This window comes from Chelonoidis abingdonii, chromosome 2 (genome assembly GCF_003597395.2).
Source record: "Chelonoidis abingdonii isolate Lonesome George chromosome 2, CheloAbing_2.0, whole genome shotgun sequence".
NCBI classification, from domain to species: Eukaryota; Metazoa; Chordata; order Testudines; family Testudinidae; genus Chelonoidis; species Chelonoidis abingdonii.
Genome location: NC_133770.1, coordinates 49,362,450 through 49,377,084, shown reverse-complemented (window position 1 = coordinate 49,377,084; position 14,635 = coordinate 49,362,450). Strand labels below are relative to the sequence as shown.

The 14,635-nt window shown below is 42.3% G+C and overlaps 1 protein-coding gene across 1 annotated transcript in view; it reads left to right on the top strand.

Moving 5' to 3' along the window:
* Positions 1–5,312: 5,312 nt before the first annotated feature.
* CDK6 (cyclin dependent kinase 6) overlaps positions 5,313–14,635 on the top strand; it is a 194,025-nt gene continuing 184,702 nt past the window's right edge. Inside the window, exons 1-2 of the mRNA XM_032785384.2 lie at positions 5,313–5,814; positions 8,408–8,912. Of these exons, the coding sequence (XP_032641275.1) occupies positions 8,680–8,912 (233 nt within the window). The 5' untranslated portion in view covers positions 5,313–5,814; positions 8,408–8,679. The remainder of the gene's footprint in view (positions 5,815–8,407; positions 8,913–14,635) is intronic.

The window sequence follows — 14,635 nt, the reverse complement described above, 5'->3', positions numbered from 1 at the left end:
AAAGTGTGTCACTTTGTCCTCCTTAAATCTTTTGTGGTATGTTGCTGCATGTTTGGATTTCTAAATCATGGCCTAGTGGATAGGATATGGGATTGGGAGTCAGGAGACCTAGATTCTCTTCAAAGTTCTGTCACTGATCTCCTGTGTGACCTTGGGCAAGTCTCTTCATGCACCACACTGTGCCTGTTTCTCTTCCTATCTTTTGTCTGTCTTACCTATTTAGATTGTAAACTTGTTGGCATAGAGTTTGTCTCTTATTATATACTAGCCCAATGGACCATAATCTCAGTTGGGGTCTGTAGGTGATACAAAATACAAATAACAATAAATAAGAAGTTATTCTCTCAAAGAGAAACATCCAATTATCCTTGGGTCTTTCATAGCAAAGTACAGTAGGTACATAATAAACAATGCAAAAATCTCCTTTCTAAAGCAAATAAGGTCTTCTCCAGATCTTTTATAAAGAAGAGGATGAGCAGGTTATGTATAATATATGTGGTCAAATGCATTCATTAACAAGTTCCAAATTTTATTAGAGCAAGTATGCAGGCAAGGACTTATTTGTTAACTTGCTTTTCACATGGCATGTTTACTGGCACCTCTTAGGATTTGTAATTACTAAAGCATATACAAGGAAATATGAAAAAATGTGTGCATTGAATAACATAGCATCATATTGTGGTTCTTTCTGCTAGAAAAAAACAATAGAAAATAGTAGAGTTTATTTCTGGAGTAATGGAAAGATACAGTTTGTGAAACACAAAATTATCAACAATAAACAGATGTCTGATTGAAAGAAAAATAAGCTAAACAGAATCATTCTGTTATTGCCTTAAGTTACCTTAATCATTGCCAATTATACAGTGGTTACGTACATTTTACATAGATTAGAACAGTGTTTCACTATTCCATGTGAACTAATTAAAACATTCGGTGGATATTTTTACAACCAAGTGTGTTTTTTTCTGAAAATATGGATTAGAGATTGTTTTGTGTGTTCTGGTTAACTAATTAAGAATGTGAATGCTGATCATATAATTATTTAAAATAATTTAATACTTGTACCAAATCTCAGTGGTAGATTTTGTCCAAAAACATGTTTTTTTCTTTATTATGTCTGCATTTTATTTAAAAGTAGCTTTAAAAGTGTTTTCTATTTGTTATACATTTTCCCACACGAATGTATAATGCAGTTACTATTAAATTAAAAATGTATTGTGTGAGTTCAACGTAATCTGTGATAAATGAAGTACTTATTTTAGGGAATATCTTGGTATGTAATAATTATGAACAGTAGGTGTTTTATTTACAAACCTCTTTACACTTGCTAAAGGTTATTTTGATCATGATTTTACAATTTGTGCTCAAATATTATAAAATCTAACTACCAGGGGATTCTACAAATAAACACAATCTGTTGTACCAACTCAATTGATTTGTGACTACTCTGGCCAAGTAATAGCTAGTTTCTCAACTATGTAAGGGATTTTCTAACTAGGAATGCCTAACGAAATGAATAAAAACCACACCATATCAGCTAAGATAGATGATGCAGGCTAAACAAAGATAAATCAGAATGAAAACTGTTGCCTTATCATCCAAAACCTCTATTCAAATATGTACTTCTGAAGAGTAAGTTTCACTCTGATTTGTATGAGGACTTCTTGTAACACCAAATTCTGGAATTCCCAACAAAACTTAAGCAGTTTCCTGAAACAGTTAAAACACTAAGCAAACAAATATAGCTTTCTTTCTGAGAGTCTTAAACTATTCATAGCACTTTTGTGGTACTGAAAGATGCCAGATTATTCAACTACTGTAAACTGCTGTAAAAGCATGTTAATTCCAGTAATTATTTGTCACCTATTGTCACATCATCATCTTATTCATTGTTTCCAGCAAAACCTTAGAGACCTCATTTATGAATATGTTTTGTATTCGCTAAAGCAGCATATATAACGTTGAGGTCTTAGTTTTAAGGTGATTTAATTATATTTTAATGTATATTGAATACCAATAAAATACAGGAAAATTAGCCTCATTTAAATATCTTTCCATATAAATTGGTTCTCTTTATTAGTGTTCAAAGCTAAACAGAATTCTGAAATAGGGTTTCACAAATTAAAAATTGATGGGTTAAAAGGAAAGTGAAATGCAGAGAAAGCTTTCTCTGTCTCTCCTTCCTTTTTAAGAGCACCCTAATTTTTCAGTACAACAAATATTTTCGTAATAATTTGTGTAGAATTAGCAACTATTCTTACTTTGAATTTATTTTTAGCACCAATATTTAATGGACTTTCACAACACCAGTAGCCAAAAGTGGATGCAGATTTTTTTAAATATATAAATGAAGAGATTTTAAACTAAAAAGGCAATATGGAATGTATTGTTATATGGATTACAAAGCCTCCTGATGTTAAGAGACAAAATGAGAATACAATAAATCAGAAACACTGAAATGTAAAATGTCTCATGAAAAGGGATAGCAGATATTTTAGAAATGTTTTCAAAAACAAAAAACCTAAACAAGATTATTTTTATATCTGGCAATTTAGCTTTGGTGGTTTATAATTTTTTTCACAAAGCATGTTATATGAAACAACTTTATTACTTTAAAATCTATTTAAGATTTAAACAGTCAAATAATTTTGCAAATTTGGACAAGAAGTTGCTTTCTGTGCTGCAACTTGTTTTGTAGTATCACCCATTTTTAATCGGATGTTTATACCGAAGTATATTTTGAAATTCTGCCTGAAATCACTTAATTTTTAGGTACAGAAAAGTTGTTATCTCATTTTAGAGGTGTGTAGGAATCATCTGAACCCTGCACAGCAGGGTCAAGGTAACTCAAGCAGCTGGCCTTACAGGTGGAAAGACACACACACACAAAAAATTAAAAACTACCTCATAGCACTTTTAAAACTCTCTGAAAGATTCCTAAAATTCTATAAAACCATGTACAATGTAGCAAACTCATAACTGGGTAGTATGGTAGAGATGGTTTATTGGAATCTATTTGGTAGAATGAATAGCATAAGTTATTCATTGTTTCACCACTTCTTAGTATTGGACCATCACAAATTCATGCAGACAAAACATTTATACTACACTGAAAAATCAAATATATTCTCTAATAAGTGTTTATATAGAGAATGCTTTAAGGATGGGTTTTGTGATGTGCAAAATTTAGTAATGGTGAAATGTTAAAGCTGCAAATTTGAACTCAAAAGTTGCAATGGAAATGGAAAACATAAGGGCTTAATAGCAATGTTATCCCTCCCACATTGCAGGGGCTGAATATGAAGTTGTACGTGTAACTGATTCAATGCCTCTCACAGGCAGACTCCATCAGTAGGGTTCCGGGAAAGACCTAGCTGGAATTTAAAGCTACCTTTCCCTTGTGGAATCCTCTAAGTAGGGCAAGCAGCAAATACTGCTGCCTGTCCTTCCTCAAAAGTGAATACTGTTGCACTCAGAGATGTAGTTTATGGCCTATGTATATGAATCTGGTCCAAGGTTGTTAAAAGTGGGGGAGAGACCAAGAATGTTACAATTGAAAAGCTCTGAACATTAAAAAGTATGGAAATGATAAGCCAAGGTAATGTGCATATAGATATAATATAATGTCAATATTCATGTCTAGAATTTTTTTAGAAAAAGTATTAATATACATATTTGAATATTTAGATTATTTTATTTACATATGCTAAAGTTTTGAGATTTCTAACTAACTTTCTGGGTATATATTTTTCTAACAATGTTTATCACTTGCTTTAGCAAGCTTAACATTAATTTAAGAAAACATTTTGGGAATTTCTATTTTCATTAATCAAATAAGGTATATTAGGAGCACAAATTTGATTTCTGTAGATCTTGCAATGTATGCAGGGACTTCTGAAAATTCTAGTGCCCAGCACATAATATTTTATTTGCTGAAGACTCCCAGTTCTTTGGCACAAAGTTCCATTTCTCCTCCCAAATGAAGTCAGGGATGCTCAATTTTTTTTCTCAGTAGCCCCAGTCCAAGTGATGCTTCTAAACTGGTCAGAAACAGGGGTGGAGCCTTGAAGTTTATCTGCCCTAGTTTTCAGAGTGTGTGGTAGAACCAGCACCTCCAACTAGATTTCAGCTGATAGCTGAGAGGACATGTCAAATTTGTTTCAAAAAATAATTTTGTGCATGTCTTTCTGTGTGGAGGTCTTTTAATTATATAATATTATGTACATAGAACCATATGTTCTGAGTTATTTTCAGCACCTAAAGACATTAGTACATAACACTGTGTATGATGCAAAAACTTCAGCACAGAATGACTTCTGTACTCCATGAATTTAATTTATGCTTTGTACCCTTTTCTTCCCTTCCAGCTAGCCCATCCTCCACCTCCAAAAATAAGTGGGAGATCTCGGTCCCAGCTAGTTTAAGCACTAAATGAACTGATTCTGATGAGTTTCTGAATTCCATAAATGTCCTTGAGGTTCTGAGAAGAATTTGGTGGAATGGATCAATTGGGAGGGAATGAGGCTCAAGAATTCCAGATGTGTTTTCCCCTACTGAGAGAGTAATTTGGCATCTGTTTTGTGCATTCTTCTGCAGTGAATTTCAATATTTGTAGGAATCAACTTTGTACAAAGTATTCGCTGCAGCAGTGAAGTGCCCTGCAAAGTGTTCATTTCCCCCATCCCACTGGAAGCTTTTCGGGGCAGGGATTGCTCTTGGTTTTTGTCTTGTCAAGGTCAAACACATTGTGATTGCTTAGCAAATAATAATAAAGATCTACTTGCCAGGACCATACTTCGAGATCTCTAAATGAAAAGCACTAAAAGCCCAAGTAGTAATATTTATTATTAGGTGTTTGGACGGCTCTACCTCTGAATCAGGCCTTTGAAGGCTCCTGGAATATAAATAATTATGTTTCTACAGCACCTAGCACAACAGTGCCCCAGTTATGACCGGGGGTCCTTTGGCGCTGCCTCAGTGCAAATAGGAATCACCTTAAGGTTTTTGCTCCCTAATGATGTCTCTCTCTCTCTCTCCCCCGGGGTGCATGCCTCTGGCAGTTGCGCTAGCGGCGACCCTTGCGGTATGTGGCTGCCTTTGGCAGAGGCACATGAAGGATTTCATTGAGTGTGAAGACAGAGAGCAGAGACAGAAAGCAGAAGGAGGCGGCTGCAGCCTTTGTAGTCGGGGAGGAATGCGGAAATGTTAAAGCACTCTGTCAAACTTTTTTGAAACGGGGTCAAGTCACATTCAGCCAGCGTGGGAAAGCAAGGGGAAAAAAAAGTTGGGGGGGGGAGGTTTGTGAGCTGTGCTGCCGCCACTGTTCTCAGAGTGAGCAGGAGCCGACAGAGGCTAGAGAAGCAGCAGCAGCGGGCGGCTTGGAGAGCTGGTTTACAAGCCCCGCACACGGGGCAGCTGCGTGGTGCAGCCTGCAGGGCTTTGATCAGCTGCAGCCTGGTGAACACGGGACTTTGAGTCGTTTTTTTTTTCCCCTTCCCAGGCAGGGGGTGGGAGGCCGAAGCCGCTCTGGTTCTGAGTTAAAGAGCCCTTGGCAGGAAGGTGCTGCCAGGCTGCTGCAGGAGGATGCGAGCGGAGGGCAGCAGCAGAGTCGAGGAGGAGCAGCTGCTGCAGCTACCTGTGTGGCCTGGGCTGCCGCGGCAGAGACCTGCTGGCGGCATCATGTGAATATTTATTACCCGGTTATTATTCGCGGTAATCGAATGGGAGGTTTGCTTCGGGAAAGGTTATTTTCCCCCCCTACGGAAGCTTATTTGGGGCTCGTGCGACGACCGGGGCAGCTGTGGAGCGGACCAGGTAATTGGAAGTGGCCATGTGCTTCTCCTACCATCTAGTATTACTGCCGAACGCCCCGCAAACAGCCCCTGCCCGGCTGGGTGGTTTTGTGGCTAAGGGGGCTTCTCTTCCTCGAACGGTGTGATCGGGGCTTTGTGGGGCCGGCCCCCAAGACGTTCAGCCCTGGCGCTAGGGGTACAGTTTCTGCCGTCCCCCTCCTGCATGTATTCTTGTTGGGGGGAGGGACAGCCGTGTATGCACGAGTCTGCGTTGGGGGGCCCGTTCACGCCTGTTTTCTATTTTCGAGTATTTCAGTGGGATCCCCAGTGCTTCTTGTCGGAGGAGTCCCCTTCTGCCGCTGCATGCATTCCTATTGGGGACTGCTTTGGGGGGGCCCCTCCTTGCATGCATTTTTACTCGGAGGTGGTTTTGCCCTTCCTCCCCCCCTGTCCCGCATGCATTCTTGTTGGGGGATTTGTGCGAGGGGATTTCCCGAGCATGCACTCGTAAGAAGACGTTTGTTTCTAGGGGGTGATTCTGCGCAAGCAGCCCTGGTAGGGGGGCTGCTTGGGGGGTTCCCCTCGCGGGCAGCCGGGGGGGGCTGCTTGGGGGTTCTCCCTCCGGTGCCCGCATTCTTCTCGGAGCAGTAACTTTCCATGGGCGAAGCCCTCCGCGGTTCGGCAATAGCGGCTCTGGCCGATCCCTTGGAGCGCTACTAAACGCCGCCGTGGTGCGCGCGGAGCCTGAGGCGCACTGCGAGGCCAGGCCCCTTCTCCCCGACCTCACACACACGCGCCGCGGGAGGCACGGAGCAGACCCCCGGCGGGGGGCGCCCCAACGCCTGAGGCACGCAGCGGCCTGGCCCCGCGGGACGTACTTCCCGAGGGCTGGGCAGCCAGCTGCTGCTCTCGGAGACAGGCGGTGCCTCCCTTCCGCGGGGCAGGGCGCTGAGCCGCTTCCTCTCCCGCGGGGCTCCCTTGCCCCCGGCTGGGGGCGTTTCTGCTGTTCCTCCGGGTACCGACCTGCTCCCCCCTCCCCTGGACACTTCCTCACCCCCACATCGCTGACCTGCTCCCCCCTCCCCTGGACACTTCCGCGCCCCCACATCACTGACCTGGTCCCCCATCATGAACCTGCCCCCCTCTCCCCTGGACACTGTCCGCGCGCCCCACACGCACACTGCTCCCCATCACTGACTGCCCCCCTCTCCCCTGACACTTCCGCGCCCCACAAACACACCTGGCCCCCATACACTGACTGCCCCCCCCTCTCCCTGACCTTCCCGCCCCCCATCATGACCTCTCCCCCTGCCCCTGACCTTATCACCCTCACATCTGACCTGCTTCCCCATTCACTGACCACTCTCTCTCCCTAGAGACACTTCCGCCCCCCCACACACTGCACCTGCTCCCCCTCTCCCTGGACACTCTCCTCACCCCACATCACTGACAGCTCCCCACAACCTGCTACGCTCCTCCTCCCCTACCGGTTCCCGCCCCCCATCACTGACACTGCCCCCCATCACTGACCTGCTCCCCTCTCCTTGGAGACTCGCGCCCCATCCACTGACCTGTTCCCCCATCCTGACCTACCCCCCCCTTCCCCTGACACTTCCTCACCCCGCCATCTAGACCTGTCTCCCCATCACTGACCTGCCCCCCTTCCCTGACACTTCCTCATCTCCCCATTCACTACCTGCTCCCCCCTCCCCTGGACATTTCCCTGCCCCTCATCTCTGACCTGCTCCCCCTACCCTTGGACACTTCCCCATCCCCCCATCATTGACCTGCTCCCCCCTCCCCATGACACTTCCCCACACTCCCATCACTGACCTGCTCCCCTTTCCCCTGGGCACTTCCTCACCCCCACATCACTGACCTGCTACCCCACTCCCATCCCTGACCTGCTTTCTCCTCCCCTGGACACTTCCCCACACCCCCATCACTGACCTGCTCCCCTCTCCCCTGGCACTTCCTTCCACTCCCATCACTGACCTGCTGTCCCCTCCCCTGGACTCTTCCCCCACCCCATCACTGATCTGTTACCCCCTGCCCTGAGAATCTCCCCCACACACACACGTCCCCAGTGCTGAGCTGCTACCCCTCCTCCACCTTGCGACTCTGCCCACTGATCACTGAGCTGCTACCTCCTGCCCTAGGACTCTGTCCATCCTTATCACTGAACTGCTACCTGCTTCTGTAGGACTGCTCACTCAACCCACATCCCCAACACTGAGCTGGTACTCCCTGCCCTGGGACTATATCCCGCCCCGCATCCTCAGCACTGAGCTGGTACCCATCCTTTCCCTTGGCACTGACTTGCTACCCCTCCCTATGCAGTGTTGAACCTACTTAGTAACTATACAGTGCCCTTCATGCCTTGCATTCCTACAGCATTACACTTGCTCCCATCATCTGCATCATACTGTGTCCTGCATACACCCATCTCGTCAAATAATGTATGTCAGTCTGTTTTTCTCAGTTATTAACCCATGTAAAGTATGTGAACTGAAGATGCAGCAGATGCATGTTATGTACAGGGAGAAATGATGCTGGAGAGGAGACAACCCCAGCACTAATGAACTTCTAATGTTTGGGTTTTTTTTGTCCCATAGATTTAACTGGCGTTATCCAGACAATGATCCCAAAGACTATATGATAATTTCTGGTGGCTGAGAGAGAAAGAAGGCATTTTGGGGACTGTATTGAAGCAGAACAGGGGAGCAGGAGGGTGAAATCATCCTGCCTGCTCCTCCAGCAGTGGCAGCTCTGCTGCTGGTGTGTGCACTGCATTTTCAGCAGTAGCAAAATACTAGTTTGCAGGAAGCTGCCAGTTCAACAGCAGGACCTGAGGTACTCCAGAGACAAGAGAAGAAGCAGCACCAGCATGGATAAGGACAGCATGAGCTTAGCTGACCAGCAGTATGAATGTGTGGCTGAGATTGGTGAAGGTGCCTATGGGAAGGTATTCAAGGCCCGAGACTTGAAGAATGGAGGTCGTTTTGTAGCCTTGAAGCGCGTGCGGGTGCAGACAAGCGAGGAGGGAATGCCACTCTCCACCATCCGTGAGGTGGCAGTATTGAGGCACCTGGAGACCTTTGAGCACCCCAATGTGGTCAGGTGAGGCGATGGAGTGGGACCCATGGTCAGCTGAATTCTAGTATTGGTACATGATACAAGGGTGGATTGGACACCAAGTTGAGTATATGGATGGAATGAGCACTAAATTGATACATGGAGTGTGGTATGAGGTTTCAGCAGGCAAGCATGCTGCCTGCCTGATCTCACCTCATCCTTTTGCTCTGCCTCCCACCTACAGGCACCCATCTTCAGAGGCATAGGTGTATGACATAAGTGTTTGAGTAAATGGGCAAGGAGCCATATATACCCTTTGATCTCCACAGGCGCAAGAAGAGGGAATGAAAAGAGAGAACTCTTTTGTCTTGCATATCCACTCTGCCCAACACAGCTGATTTTTGGCAGACCTATTCATTATGAAAGTGGCAGTGGATAATGTAATGTTCCCACCAACTTTAGACAAGGAGTGGGAATTTGTAGGGTTCTAGTTCAGTGTGTTAAGCATAAGCAGGAGAAGTGACCACTTAGGACCGCATTTGTGGGGCCTTCTACCAACAGATACAGAAATACAATTTGCAAGCACTAGTTCCAAAGTGTCAAGGAAAGGTACAAGGATTTCCTTATTGTGATTAGTAATTCTGAATACCCAAATCTAAGTTTTTGAAAAAAAGGCTGCCTCTGTTATAAGCCTTTATATCTTTACATATTCAACTTTGTGCTTACATAATGTATAGGTCAGTTTTAAGTAGCTTATTAATCTGTGCATATTGTGTCCAGGGATGCTGGAAATCTTGAAGAAACTTAGAGGGAATTTTGCTAGGAATATTTGTGAAGCATTGTAGGAACTGTCCTGTACTATGTAATTGATTTACTAGTAAATGGTTATACATTTTAAACTTATTGCTGATTTTGGTTAGCCCTGCAATCATGCAGAGAGTTTTGGAAAGTTCTTTTGAGTCATTTCTTTCAAATATGTAGAATTCTTTGTTTATCATTCATCTTACTTTATGAACTTTAACAAATGGACAGTTTTATAGTAGGTGTACCTGTACATGACAATGTAAAACTTCACTGATCTGCAGTTTAGGTGAGCATGTAGCATTAACAAAAGCACCTCCAATATTTGTGCATCAGTTCAAATAATGCAACATTAGACAGCAAAATAAAGACAGTTCATACTTTTGTGACGCCAAATCTCTTATAGGCCTGGGAAGCTAAAGTACAAGATGAAGTACATGCTGTGAGCCATGTGCCCATTTTAGGGTCTGGAGTTGAGGTTCTATGTTGGAGCTGCAACAGGAGAAGGGAGATTCGGAGTAATTTTTAAAATGCAAAGGTAAATGGATAGAGGAACTCTCATTCTCTTTCTTTTCTAAACATTGGTAATAGAGTCTTATTCTCCAAGGACTGGGTAGGCAAAGGGTTTATGTTCTAAAAATAGCTTAGAAAACAGTATTTTTTTTAAAGTGGGAGGAATCCTTTACCTTATTGTGTGTCTTTTAGATCTCAACTGGACTCCAAGTAGAGACCTCATTGAGGTTAGTGGTGTGGTGTAGACTGGAGTTCACAACTTCGCTGTTTGTTGTTTGGATAGAGACAGTTTTTTGATGGCCATCTAGTAATACAGAGGACTAGAAACTTAGTCTAAAATTTTCAGATGTGAGTGTTTAAGGTTGGGCAGCATATTCGTATTTAGGCACTGAAACAAGTGGCTTGATTTAGCAGCGCTGTCTGAGCAGAGGCTGTTTCTGTTGACAGTAGTAGGAGTTGGGGGTGGTCAGAACTTCTGAAATTCAAGCCACTTATTTTGGTGCCTAAGTATGGATTTAGGTGCCTAGTTTTAGACACTCCCCATTTGAAACTTTTGACCTTTATTTGTTTAAATGAAAGCCTAGATTGTTTAGAAAAAAACTAAAAACCTGGAAATACTTAATATAAGACATACCTATGGCATTTTTGTCCCTACTGGGATCACTCCATTTACAGTGATCCAGTAAGAGGCTCTGTTCTTGAATCCTCCAATTTTCATGAACACTTTAAATTCAGTAAAATCACAAAGAACAAAATATCTGAAAAGAGCGTGCAAATACCGACGTGTTTTGCTCAGATTAAAATGCAGAGCAGCCTCTATTTGGTATTTTACAGATATATCACAAGTTAAAATATTTATTATAAGAGCAAATGAATAATTCATTACCTCCAAGAGGACGGAAGTAGACAATGTAAGGGCCGGATCAGATGATAAACAGTCACATAAAAAAGAATCTGGCACATCAGAAAAGGGCAGACAAATAAACAGGGACAAGTTTTTAAAGTGCTTGTACACAAATGCTAGAAGTCTAAATAATAAGATGGGTGAACTAGAGTGCTTGTGATAAAGGAGGATATTGATATAATAGCATCACAGAAACCTGTGGACGGAGAGCAATCAAGGGACAACATAACATCCGGGTACAAAATATATCTAAGAAGACAAAACAGGACGTTGCAGGGGGAGCGAGTGGCACTATATGTGAAGAGAAATGTAGATTCAGATGAAGTAAAAATGCTTAAGAATCCATATGTTCCATAGAATCTCTATATAGAAGAGTTCATGCTCTAATAATAAATTAAAACATTAGGGATCTTAATTATCGACCACCTGAACAGAACAGTCTTAGTGCTGGATGAAAATGCAAGGAAATTAGAGGATGGCTATCAAAATTAAGAAAACCCCAATAATAGTGGGAATTTCAAAAATTATCCCCTTAGTTGACTGGGAACATTCATTTCAAGGAATGAAAGTGTCAGTAGATGCGAAATGATCTCGATACTTAAATGACGCTCATGGAGCAGGCTGGTACGGGAACCCACAAGGGGAGAGGCAACTCTAGAGAATTTAATCTAGAAGTGGAGCCGCAAGAGCGTGTCCTAGAAGGTAAACTAAGAGGAACCGCTTGGAAAATGAGTGACCAAATTACCTAAAGTCATTCATACACCCGCCTGGGGGGAAAACACCTCAACAGCCGCACACTGTGGCATTTAATTTCAAAAAGAGAAACTATACAAAATGAGGAGGTTAGTTAAACAAAAGTTAATCAGTACAGTGACTAAGTGAAATCCCTGCAAAGTGCCATGGCCCTTTGTTAAGAAACTATAATGGAGGCCCAACTCAAATGGTATACCTCCAAATTAAGAAGCACAAGTAAAAGCTGAAGAAAGAGCCATAACCGTGGCTTAACAACCATGTAAAAGAAGCAGTGAGAAGATAAATAAGACTTCCTTAAAAGTGGAAGTCAAATCCTAGTGAGTGCAAATAGAAAGGACAACAAACACTCCACTTTAGAGTGGCAAGAGTTGGTAATAAGAAAAGCCAATAAGGATTTGAAGAACGCTAGCCAAAAACTTCCAAGGTAATAAAATGTTTTTAAGTACATCAGAAGCATGAAAAGCCTGCTAAACCAGATGAGGCCCTTAGATCGAAATACGAAAAGGAGCGCTAAAGACATAAAGTCATGCGAGAAAACTAAATGGATTCTTTGCTCATCTTCCAACGGCTGAGGGAGTACGGGAAGATTCCCCAAACCGAGCCTGCTTTTGCAGGTGACAAATCTGAAGGAACTGTCACAGATGAAGTGTCACTAGAGAGGTTTTGGTAATTAATTATAAATCTCAACATTAACAAGTCACGGACCAGAATGGCATTCACGCCAAGAGTTCTGAAGAACTCAAATGTGAGTGCGGAACTATTAACTAAGTCGAAACTCTTCCTTTAAATCGGCTTTGACCACAATGACTGAAAGTTGTAGCTAATGTAATTGCCAATATTAAAAAGGACTCTAAGGTGATCCTGGAATTACAGACCGACATCTAACGTCATACTGGGCAATTAGTCAAAACAATAGTTTACAGAAATAAAATTTTGACCACAGAGAAAAACATAAACTGGTGAGCAGTAGTCAAATGGTTCTGTAAAAGGAAATTGTGTCTTAGCTAATTCTAAATTAGAGGTTCGTTGAAGGGGTCCAAAACATAATGGACAAGGGATTCCAGTGGACAAGGTAGCTTAGATTCCCAGAAAGCCTTTGACCAAAGGCCTTATGTAAATAGCTGTCAGGATGAAAGGGAAGTCCTTTCATGGATGAAACTGGTTAAAAATCAGGGAACAAAGGGTAGAATTAATGGTAAAATTCTGCAGAATGGAGAAGGGTAACTAGTGATTCCCCAGGTCTAGTCCTAGGACGCAATCCCTATCAATTTTATTCATAAAATATTCTGGCAGAAAGGTGAAATCATGAGGTGGCAAAATGTTGCAGAAGAACACATAACTTCAAGATAGTTAAGACAAAGCAAGATTGATTGAGATTCAAAAAAGATCTCCACAAAAACTAGTGATTGGGCAACAAAATGCAAATGAAATTTAATGTGGATAAATGTTATTTATGTGGATAAATGTAACAGAAATGCACATGGAAAAATAACCCAACTACTACATACAATAATGAGGGCTAATTTACCTACCACAAGTGTCAGGAAAAGATCTTGGTGTCCATCGTGGATAGTTTCTTCTGAAGATGTCCACGCAGTGTGCAGAGGCAGTCTAAAAAACATAAACAAGATGTTAGGAAAATCATTTAAAAAAGGAATAGAGAAAGGACTGAGAATATATTTATTGCCCCTCTAAGTAGAATCCACATCTCTATGACTGTTTGACAAAGTGGTCTCCTCATCCGTCAAAAAAGATATTCTAGCACAACTAAGAAAAGGGTTTCAGAAAAGGGGCAACTAAAATGATTAGGGGTTTGGGAGGGTTTCCATATGAGGAAAGATTAAAAGAGGCTAGGCCTCTTCATCTTGGAAAAGAGAACTAAGGGGGATGATGATAGAGGTATATAAAAACAATGAGTGATGTGGATGAAAAGTGATAAGGAAAAGTATTTACTTATTTCCCATAAATAACAGAGAACTAGGGGTCACCAATGAAAATTAATAGTAGCAAGTTTAAAAACAATAAAAAGAAGTTCCTTCTTCACACAGCACACAGTCAACCTTGTGGGAGTCCTTAACGAGTGAAGGTTTGTGAAGGCTAGGACTAATAACAATGTTTAAAAGGGATACGGATAAATTCATAGTGGCTTAAGTCCATAAATGGCTATTAGCCAGGGAAGGGTAAAACGAAATGGTGTCCCTAGCCTTCTGGTTCATCTAAAAGATGGATGGCAGGAGAGAGATCACTTGATCATTACCTGTTAGCTTCACTCCCTCTGGGGCACCTGGCATTGGCCACTGTCAGTAGACAGATACTGGGCTAGATGGACCTTTGGTCTGACCCGGTACAGCCGTTCTTATGTTCTTAACAGTACTTAATCACATGATTTTGAATATTTAGTTTTAATAGAAACTTATCTGGAAGAATGTTCCAGGACTTAATTATGTTTTCTTGAAGTCTGCAGCGCTTGCCACCGTCAGCATTTCAGATGCGAAAAGTTGGGTCATTATGTACCAGTGAGTCTGGCACCTCTGCAGTGCACCTTCTTTCCATCTGTGGGAGTAGAAAATAAAAAGCAAGTTCAAGCAGTAGCTCTTCTGGGATGGGAGAAATTCGATTTAAAAGCATACCTCTGTTGTTTTCATTGGTATCTTTTGAGTAGGTGAAGTTTTAAGTATCCTGTTGGAGTGTTTGAAATAATTTTCTTTTAATGAAGACTGACTTGTTTGTATAGGAAGGAACAAAGATTTAAATGTTTTGATTCCTTTACCAAGCACAGTAGAGGATCTTGTAATTT